This window comes from Bos taurus, chromosome 2 (assembly GCF_002263795.3).
Source record: "Bos taurus isolate L1 Dominette 01449 registration number 42190680 breed Hereford chromosome 2, ARS-UCD2.0, whole genome shotgun sequence".
NCBI classification, from domain to species: Eukaryota; Metazoa; Chordata; class Mammalia; order Artiodactyla; family Bovidae; genus Bos; species Bos taurus.
Genome location: NC_037329.1, coordinates 24,727,225 through 24,737,994, shown reverse-complemented (window position 1 = coordinate 24,737,994; position 10,770 = coordinate 24,727,225). Strand labels below are relative to the sequence as shown.

Here is a 10,770-nt window from a genome sequence, read left to right as displayed (position 1 = left end):
TTCTTTACCACTGAGCCAGCTGGGAAACCTTTCAAAATGCATACTCCAAATCTGAAAAAAAAAAAAAAAAAAAACCTCTAAAACACACATACAAAATATCCAGAGCAGCACCATTTGTAATATCCCCAAATTAGAAACAACCCAGATGCCGATGTTCAGAGTAAAACAGCAAAATAAATTATTATATTCAAACAATGGAATAAGCAAACTACAGCTTATACAGCAAATTACAGGGATGAATTTTATAATGTTTAGAAAAGGGAACAAGTCTTGAAAGTGTAAAGTATAATTTGATTCACAAAAATTTCAAAAATAGGAACTAAAAAGTGTGTTTAAGAATGTATATATGGGTGGTAAAACTATAAAGAAATGCGAAGAAATGAAGAGCCAGGATGGTGCTAAAGAGGACCACAGGAGTTGTGCTGGAAGGATCCTCGGAGGGAACTTCTGAGGTGTCAGAAATTTTCTTTCTTGACCCGGGTAGTTACATAGGTGTTTATGACCATCTCCTTAAAAAAATATCTATGTGTATGTATCTGTGTATACATACACATAAAGATGTTTTCATAGACTTTCTGCATACTCTACAATCATAAAAAGATCCACAAATGGTCAGTAAATGCAAAAAGACATTTGACCTCACTAGTAATTAGTAAAATGAAAACTAAAACAGCATTGATTACCTATCACGATTTGCCTAAAATAGATTGACAATATCCATTTTTGCTGAAGCTGCAAAGAAATAAGAGTTCTCCGTATGCTGTCAGAAGGAAAGTAAATTTGCAAAGCCTTTTTAAAGCAATGTGACAACATATATAAAAATGTAAAACCCATTTATCTCATGAAGTACCAATTCCAATTTTAAATATCCATCCTAAGGAAATATTAGCACATGTACAAAATATGTATAGAAAGGTGTTTACTGCTCACTACAGCTTTGCTTGCAATAGTTAAAAAAAATGAGTGTCAATAAGGGAATATTTATGAAAAGTATCATAACCCATACACTAGAATACTATACAGCTATTAAAAATTAAGATAAATCTTTATGAACTGACATGCAAAGATCTCAAAAGTGAACAAATGAACAAAAGCAAGTCACAGAACACATACACAGCATAATTCTATTTTAAAAATATAAAAATGTATATGAATATATATATATATATATATATGTATATGTATGAAAACAGACTAAAATTTTATACTCTAACTTGTGAGCAGTGATTACCTTTGGGGCAGGGAGAGGAAGGGAGAATTAGGGTAAAGAGGGCACTTTTACATCTTATGCTATATTTCTGAATTTTTGTAAGAACACATCCACAGACTACTTGTTCATTTTTAAGAGGTGGTAATAGCAAAACAACTGTGTTGCTATTTATTCCATTCCAATGAGAACAACTGAATACATTTGGAAATAACTTGCTTTCAAAGCTAATTCTTTTGTTCTGGAAGGCCTCAAGAGAGCCTATCGTGTGTTACAGGGCTGTCAGCCATCAACTGGTGAACCATGTGTAGGATATTAAGTGACTTGGTTCATCTCCAGGCTCACCCCTTGAAAATATTTGCATACATTCTCCTATCCCAGCTCATTGGCAACGACAGTAATGTTTTCCCAAAGCACTTTGCTAAAGTAAATAAATTCTGATGCTACACATCAAATCACAAAGAGCAAAGTGTAGATGTGGCTGTCAAGATGTATGTTTAGGTCTAAATTAGCAATCACACCCTTGGTGAGTGACTTTTGGAATAAGCAGTTTGTATTTAGATTCATAAGGAAGAAGCTAGAGCCCACTAAATCTTCTTCTCCACTTACTCCACCATAGCCCTTTCCAAGTCAAATGATTTCCTATAAAAGCAGGAAAGAGGGAAGCCTGATCACTAGTCATTGGCAACTGGTAGTGAATCAAAATCAAAAGCACTATCAGTACATTTATGAAGGAAAATCCAACTCCATGCATACATTTTGGTGTGCATTTTATTTTTGATTGGAATCATATCCATACGAATGAAAATTGCCAAAGTATTCTTTACTCTTTTGAAAGCTAGGCCCTTGCCTTGCTGTGTCCGAGGAAGGCAAAAACTAAGCCAGTAATGCTGGAGACATCCCTGCTATATGCGCACTGACAGGAGAGGCGCCGCCTAGGAAATGCCTTTTGGTTGATGAACAGAGGAGAATCTATACACACGTGAAATACAAATGGAAACACCAGCGCACGCAGTTCGTTAGCCTGGTCCTCCGGCATCCACTGGCATGCATCTGTTGCAAAGGGTCTCTTATTCAATGGTGTCAGCACTTGGTCTCATTATGCCTCTTATCAGCAAATACCTTTCTACTCCAGAACGGAAAACAAGCTAGGAATTAATTACATCCAATTTGATGCATTATTTCCATAAGTCACCAATAAAAGAATGAATTTAATTTTAATACATTTATTTTCGTGTGATTCTTAATAAAACACTTTCAAAACATTCTGTACATTTCAAGCCACTCAGAACTGCATTACATTCTATAAATGAGATTTGTTGGGATGAGGTGCCAAGATGTCTCTGTACAAAGATGTACAATATGTACAGTCGCTGTAAGTGCAAGCTGTGCAAAGCAGTCTAGAACACTAATTCATGCCAAGGCTTAGAAAACATTTCAACACATAAAACTAAAGCTTCAAACTGCATTGTAATTTTTTTTTTCCTGGGCAAATGATTAGTTTATAAACAAATATATGTATATGTCATATAGAAAGAATAATTTGATTCTTCAGCTCAGTCAGCACCATGCAGCTGACTGGATACATTACAAGGCTGCTCTCCTAGGCTTCTCTTTCTAGGGCGCCATTTTGCCACACTGAATGGTTGTCTTATCACTGAGCTGCCGCCGCCACCTTTGGCTGAACCACAGCAACACTAGGAGGTTTAAATTTGGGGAGATAAAGGCCAAACTTGTTCTCAATGCCAGCAAAAGTGGCGGTGGCGAGTCTGTATCCACCGATGTGATCAGGATTGGCAGGAGGAAGGTCTGCGATGCGTGACTTAGGTGTTGGTTCTGAGCCAGAGGGTTTGCTGTTGATAGGAAAAGTCAATGGTCAGTGTATTCAAGATTGATGAACAGCAGACACACGGCACTGAGGAGCAACTATACTCCAAAAAAACAAACCAAAAAAATGAAGACGACACACCACTGAACACTTTCAGTCTGACCCATGTGTCACCAAGAAGAGTGTCCAATTATTTCCTTGTCAGTTACGCTGCACTAGTCATGATTTATAGCTGCATTGAAAGCAACACATTCACGTATTTGATTTAGAAGAGAAATGGCCTCCATTTCATACACGTAAGTAGATCCACAGAAAGAGAGACTGGAAAGAAATACACTCATATATTACCACTCTGGGAAGTAGGATTATGAATGATTTTTCTATTTTCCCAATTTTTTACACTAAGCATAAATTAACTGCAGAAAATTTACATTTTCTTTTATTTTGACATAATTTTAAAAGCTAACTTTTAAAGTAATAAGCTCGCGAAGGTTATTACTAAAATTATTTAAAGAGAAGTAAATATAATTCTTACTTTTTCCAGAATGCAAAAGTATTGAAAAGCCTGAAACTCTGAGATTGTCCTTACTTTCTTTGTATAAGTCCCTCAACTTCTTGGTTCAACAGCTAACTCCCTACCTGGCTTATGAGCAGGAAAAGAATTCATAGGTTTATGCAGTAAAGACTCAGATACAGAATTTGATCTTCTGCTGAAAAGCTGGTAATTGCTTGCTTTGGGTACAACCTTCCCCTCCCAGCAAATTCAAGTGATTCCTCTTGTCCATGGTGAAAGCTTCAAGTACTAACTGTCAAAAGGCGCAATTTGTGGCCTAAATCTCACCAGTGATTATGTCCATGGGCATAACCTGTCTTTGAACCTTTTTTTTTTTTTTTGCAGAGAATTAGTTCTAAGAACTTCTAAATCTATCTAATAATAAATTATGGTGAATAATGAAATCATGAGGGTGTGAAAGGGCTTGAATGAGTTTTCAAAAGTTTACAAAAGTGTAACTAACACAAATTTATATTACTTCTGGTAAAAAGGCCAAATAAGGACCTAAATCCATGAAGCTCAGTATCTGCTTACACTAAAAAGGCAACTATTCATATTACATTTTAATTTGCTTCCTCTCTAAACTTTCCCCAAGCAGTTGCTTAATGCTATGTATGGGGTCACCCTGTCCAAGTCTTACTCCTCTAACAGTGAAGAATCTTAGGCCCATGGTTTGTTTTAAACGTATTGCTCCTGTAGGGTCCTCTGTCCTGTCGGTTGCTATCCCAAAAATGCCTTTATAAGCTGAACAAACACCTGTCTGGGGTTTTGGTGCTTTCTTTATAAGGGAGTTTGCAAAGTTGCACTTACAGGCCTCCAAAATCAATGTAAAACCACCGCTGGAGAAGTTCATAGGTGACCAAAGTAACACCAAACTGGGGAGAGGATCGAAACACTCGAGCTAAAAGAGAGAGAAAGGGGGAGGGGGGCAGTTAACAGCAGGATGGCTACAGCAAAGCCCACAGGTGAGTAATGGGAGCAGGACCCCAGTGCCAACCAGCCTTTCTGCATGGCTCCAGCCCTACCTGCAGTTCCTTTCCAAAATGCTGAGGGCCCTTCTTCCCGGAGTATCTTCCTGAAACAGTCGATGACACCACTGTATGTCGTCTGGCCAGCGCGGGCAGCCACCTGCAGTCTTGTCTTGATGACATCAGCAGGGGTCACCAGAGAAGCAGCGGGCACACCTTCCAGGAGAAAGGCACATTTAATTCATCCCAAATACCTTACAGAGGATAGACAGACTGCTAACAACCAACAGTACAATTAGCAACTGTAACTGCTTTAACTCAATGCTTCTTAGATAGATACCTTGGGCATTAATGGAAAAAGGAGATATAATCCCACTAGCTGCTTCAGTGGAGTCGGGGCAAAACTCTTATTCGTTCTGAATTAGGAAGATCACTCTATGTTGCATGATCCCAAAGAACAGTGAGAGGAATAAATGAAGCAATATTACTAGGACAACTCCCAGTGTTCCCCTTTGGGTTTCAATTATTTTATTACCTCTTTCCTTTTCTTAAATAAGACAGTATTTTCATGTATAATAAAGAATGAGGATAATGTCAATTTAACGAGCTGCTAAATATATCTGATAGCAAACTGTAGTGTTGTTTTTTTTGCTGATTCCTGTCACCTTACTGTATGAGGTGAATATCAATACTCATATCCACTCACCCTTTGAGGGGCTAACTTGAGAGTTGACTGTGACTCCTTTCAGACATGCTTACATGACAGAAGTCATTACAACTGAAGCAGAGGAGGCCAGGCAACCAGTTAGGGAACAGTAGGGGAACTGATCATCAAAAGGCCTTGTCAGCCGTTTCCTGTGCCCCAGCTCCCTGGGGCCACGCTGAGATTCATCAGCGGCAGGACACTCAAGAAGGATTTCACAACCACACCTTTCACTTATAAAACAAAACAGGGAACAAAGAAGCAAGATAATCTTCCTCAGGGGGAAGAAATTCAATTTGGCCTGAATTTCACTGAATCATCACTAGGCAGATGGAGCCGGCCACTCAGGGTAGGTAGTTGGGGCGGGCGGCGGGGAGGGCTCTGTTCGAGACGATGCAAATATCCTCCCGCCAAGCCCTATACCTTATTCACATGAAACTAGGTAAATTGCTGCCTTTGGAATGTTCTGAATCCTGAATGTTCTCAGTGCCTGCCAGCAAAGCTTTACAGGTAAAAATTAGAAAAATTCATTTCTAATTCTGAAAACTGACATCAAGTGTCTGTGGGCAAGAAGCTGGTGCTGACAGCTCCATGAAAATGTTTACTTGGTCCCATCAGCCACTGGCGAAATGCCTGTCTGTGATTAGAGTGTTCTTTGCTGCTGTCTGGATAGCAGAGAGCAAAGATGAGGAAAGATGTGCTGGCCCTCACTCCAACTGGGGAGGCTCTGGTGCATACCTGAAAGGAGCTGGATGAACACTCAGTGCCAAGGCTGAGCGGGTAGCATTATTGGCTTTTGAATTATAACCGCAAGTGACTGCCCCAAATAAGGGCTCAAGGCTCCCTGGGAGAGTTTCTTCCTCATCACGAGTCATTCCCTGTCATCATGGATGAGAAGAATGACAAGTCCACCCAGCGCCCCTGGAACCCAGGGTTCCTGCTCCATACCACACCCCCAGGGGTACCCAGGCTGCCCTGCTTTGCTGAGCCCACAGACCAGAGGAGAAGGCACGTAATGCAGGAGCCTGGGTGGTCAGAGCCACCTGAGCAGCCAGGGACAGCACTGGGCTTGCGTTCATTCACCTCGCCTGTCTCTCTCCCTAAGCAGTGGTGATGGCAAGTAAACACATGCCCTTTCCTTCTTCTGCCAAGTCTGAGGATTGCTGCAGTGAAGGACAACCTGGTCCTGCCCTTCTATCTGGAATCAGCTTCCTCTCAACACAAGAGAAAGGCTGGAGCATGGGATTGAGAGGAAGCTTCTTAGCACCGTCTTGCATTTGAAACCCCTGCTTCCAAGGGGCTCCGGGCACAGGAGAGAGGGCAGAACTTATGTAAACAACCATTAATAAAAGACAAAGCATGTTAAGAGCCAAGAAGAGATGCCACCGCAGGGTGGTGCTGCTGAGGAAGTATGACTTTGTTTGGTCTGATGAGGATGATGGTAGAAGGAACATGGACAGTTTCAAACTCAAGTTGGAGCCAAATCATGTTGATTCTATTATACAGAATAAGAAAGTGAGGGGATACTAGACCTGTGCATCAGGATGAGGTGCAACAAAGCAACTGATGTGATGAAGAACTTTTCTACATTAATGCTCAGCTTGACTGCACCCAAGGTTTCAGGGGCAGAGGAGGCTAAGAAACACAGTAACTGATGAAAGCCCAATTGCGATGGGCAGAGCTAATTTGGCTGCGAGTTCCTAAGCTGCATTAAGCTGTTTATCCACATTATGCAAATGTAATTAACGCTCATCAGAATTATAGCGCACCCCACAAAGGAGAAAAGGCAATCATATTTAAACTAAGTCAGATACAAACAATAACCTTTCCAGAAATAAAGAAGAGGAGCACAGAGATTCTGTACTTAGAGAATGGGGGTGGGCTGGGTAGGGACTCTTTGGGCTTAAAAAAAAAAAATAGTTACCTGCCATGGCTCCAGCTGCAAGGAGATTTATGCCTCCCACGTGTCCGTTTTCATCAGCCAGAAGTAGTTTGCAGTGAGCATAAACAGGAAAATAAATTGCAGAGAAGGGAATGTCTCGGAGGAAACACGCTTTGGCACCCTGTCACAGAGTGAGGAAATAGTGCAAAACAGTTGTATAAACAAGGTGTGAATGACCACGAGGGATCCAGGCTGACAAGCCTGAAATGTCCCTCAGACAGCATTGAGACTGACATGGAAGAGAGACAGGATAACAAGTCAGGCACCGGGAACTCGAGACGGGGCTCAAAGTTTGAGAAAGTCTGGTGAATCTGGGAGTCCTAGAGTCAGTTAACGATGGTATTCTGACAACTAAGAATTTTCTGGCATTTCCAGTATGGATTCATATTTTAAGGTTAATAAAAATTCAATGTTCAGACCTTCTGGGTCGCCTTGGTGAGTGCCAGGGGATGGGGTGTGGCTGGGAACAGACTTGTTTGATAGCTTGATTTCAAAGCAACCAACAAAGGCAGCTCCTCAAACTAACAAATTACCAACTCAATCCACCCAGCTTAGAGCCCCTGAAGTACCAGGTAAGAAGCTATGGGTAGGAGCCATGGATAAGGAAGGGAAGCTTCCTTGGTGGCTCAGATGGTAAAGAATCTGCCCCCAATGCAGGAGACTTGGGTTTGATCCCTGGGCCGGGAAGATGCCCTGGAGAAGGGAATGGCTACCCACTCTAGTATTCTTGCCTGAAGAATCCCATGGACAGAAGTCCATGAGGTCTCAAGGAGTCAGACACAACTGAACAACTAAAACCTTTTAGGGAAGGGGAAAAAGAAAGCACCAAACTTCCCTCCTCACTTGCCATGTCCTAAATGGCAGAGGACAGGGAAACCCAGACAAAATATTTTAACAGGAAGTTTCCCTGAGAGTAGAAATCCAGTCAGACAGCTTGTCTTGGTGACTGACACTGCCCCTTCCTCAGCCCACGCTAGCCTACTGCTCAGGCTTTAGCCGGCCAGGGAAATACTCCATCTTTGGTACTTGTTTTCCGGATGGCTCTGTTTTTAAAAGACAAACTCAAACATTAAAGAAAAAAAAAAAAATTCCTGGGACTCTCTGAGAGATGCTAAGTCAGTTTTCAAAGGGAATTCTAAAAAGGACGGCAGTTGGGGGTAGAAGGGAAAGTATGTACAAAATTCTCAGGACAGGCATCATTGGTTTACTGGACTCCTAAGAGCTGTGTAGCTGGGATTCTAATCGAGAGAATTTCTAATTTCCAATTTGCAGCTACAGAAGCCAATTTATACATTTCTACAGTGATGGATCTATAAATAAATCAGACGCTGTGGAAACACAGTTGTCTATAAAAGCTAAATTTTTGTATCCCTCCCCTTACACCAGGCAAAAGAAGAGAAAGAAATACTCTTCCTTGTTTAAGAAAAATAATAGCTTCTGCTCCATTACATCTATCTGTAATGATGGGAGTAAGCATACCTGCAGGGAAGGAATCTGTTGACTGGCATTTTGCTCAAGTACAGTACACTCTGGTTTGCTTTTGTTTTGCTTTTTTAAAATGCAATTCATTATTGACAAATCCCACCACTTAACTTCTTAAAGACTTGAATCCTACCAAACTCTACTACTGTTTCACTGTGGTCAAATTATTAAGACAAAGACAAGCTCCTACTGGGAAGATAACAATAGAGATAGCTCAGACTCAAAATAAACATAAGACTATTTTGAAGTCAGTCCTTAAACCAGCCCCAAAAGAACACCAAAGAAACTTTTCCCATATCCACCGGTAAATGAAAGGCTGTGAGCCTGAAGCCAGCGGGTCTGTGGCGCTGGCCTCCCTGCTGGCAGCTTCATAAAAGCCTGAAGATGGTGTGGTTGTGCATCCCACTGCCTCTAACAGAAGTGTCCTGATTTTTTCTTTTTGTTTTGATTTTCTACTCTAGGAACTACCCTGCTGGACAAGATTGTTTTTCCATTTATGGGGAAGAAGTCTGGTTTTGACATTTTTTCACATTTTTATGGAGTACACTACAACCTCTCTATTGAGATAACCCAAGGGAATCTACCCACCTTATACAGACCAAAGAGTCCCAGGTCCCGGAGCACATTCAGGGCACTGACCCTGGGTCCTGTGGTGATCTCTCCAGCTACCTGTAGGCGAATCTTTACTATCTCCAGAGGATTAGTAAAGATGACCTGAGAGCCGCCAGCCTGCAGGCAAGAAAGGAGAGACAGAGCAGATTTCCATATCAGAGCCCGACTGACCCAGAGTACAGCCAAAAAAAATCTGGGGACCTTCACACTGTACCCCTTTACTCCTCCCCCTTTGCGGGGAGGGGAATGAGAGTCCGATGCTTTGGCTGATGCTGGAAGGGCTCACAGGGATGGCCCCAAACTCTGTCTCAAATCAACTTATGTCTAGTTTTGCTTCTATTTGAAATGTCAGGAGTGTTTCCCAGACCAGTCTTTCCTGGGTCAACCCAGCCATATCCAAAATGGCAAAACTAATAAACTCATTTGGAAAACAAAAGTGAAGCCAGATGTGGCAGCTGGTGCTCCAATGAAAGGGAAAGAGATGGTAGGAGATTGACTGGTAGCTTCTACCAAGCTGGAGCTAAAATTCGGATCTACATAGCTTCTTTGCTCTTCTTAAAAGCAAGCAGTCTCCTTAGCTCAACCACTTGCTGCCACTTTCTTGGAGTGTAGAACAATTAACACAGAGGTGTTTTTGCCCCAAGCTAGTCAAAAGTGGAAAGTCTCCTCTGGTTCAAATTCTAAAATGTATTATCCTGAACAAAACTCTGCAACTACATCCACACAAAAGAACATAATTTGGAAGGACAATTGCAGTATCATTTTAAGACCAAACTAGAAACACTGTTCAAGACAGAGATGGGAAATGGAGCATCTAGCTATCACAAGTACAAGAGAGGGCAAACCAAAGCCACACTCCACACTCATCCATGGTGAGCGACCATAGGGATATTTAAATTTAGATAATGAAAGTGTATCTGCACTGGAAATCTGTTGGGGCGGTGGGGAGAGAATGTTTAACAAAACTGCTACCAACTCTTTTTTTGGTTTCCATAAGAAAAAAAAAAAAGTGTGTATGTGTACACATATGGATACATAAAAATAAATAAAAATTTAAAAACATAAATATATATACATTTCCATTCCTGAAGTGAAAAAAATCTCATTAGCACATTGTCATCTTAAGTGTAGCTGTTTAATTATATAATCAGAACCACACTCATATAATCATAATTACATCACATAATCCTAACTTCTCTGTAATAACACGTCATATGTGAAACAGGAAACAGGTGCCTCACGGGGCACTGGAATTCCACAGGTACAGAAGGACTGCAAACAACACCCATAAAACCCACAAGCCACATGCAACGCCACTTCAATACTCTACCTTCACCCATATCCCTGTTCATTTGTCTGAAACCCACAGCCCTCCAGACCCCCTTTCCAAGGGGCAGCAAAAAGTCCCAGACCATTCTCCTAACTGACCAGGGGCTATAAACCGACAACACACTCCTGTTCTCACCCGGATCCCT

The 10,770-nt window shown here is 41.4% G+C and overlaps 1 protein-coding gene across 3 annotated transcripts in view; it reads right to left on the bottom strand.

The window, feature by feature from the left end:
• Positions 1 to 1,960: 1,960 nt before the first annotated feature.
• SLC25A12 (solute carrier family 25 member 12) overlaps positions 1,961 to 10,770 on the bottom strand; it is a 98,623-nt gene continuing 89,813 nt past the window's right edge. For 2 of the 3 annotated variants that reach the window (XM_005202346.4, XM_015474952.3), the window contains 5 exons: positions 9,272 to 9,412; positions 7,184 to 7,322; positions 4,614 to 4,772; positions 4,399 to 4,489; positions 1,961 to 3,060 (listed from right to left, as the gene is read on the bottom strand). In XM_005202346.4, the coding sequence (XP_005202403.1) occupies positions 2,862 to 3,060; positions 4,399 to 4,489; positions 4,614 to 4,772; positions 7,184 to 7,322; positions 9,272 to 9,412 (729 nt within the window). In that variant the 3' untranslated portion in view covers positions 1,961 to 2,861. 3 annotated transcript variants of the gene reach the window in all.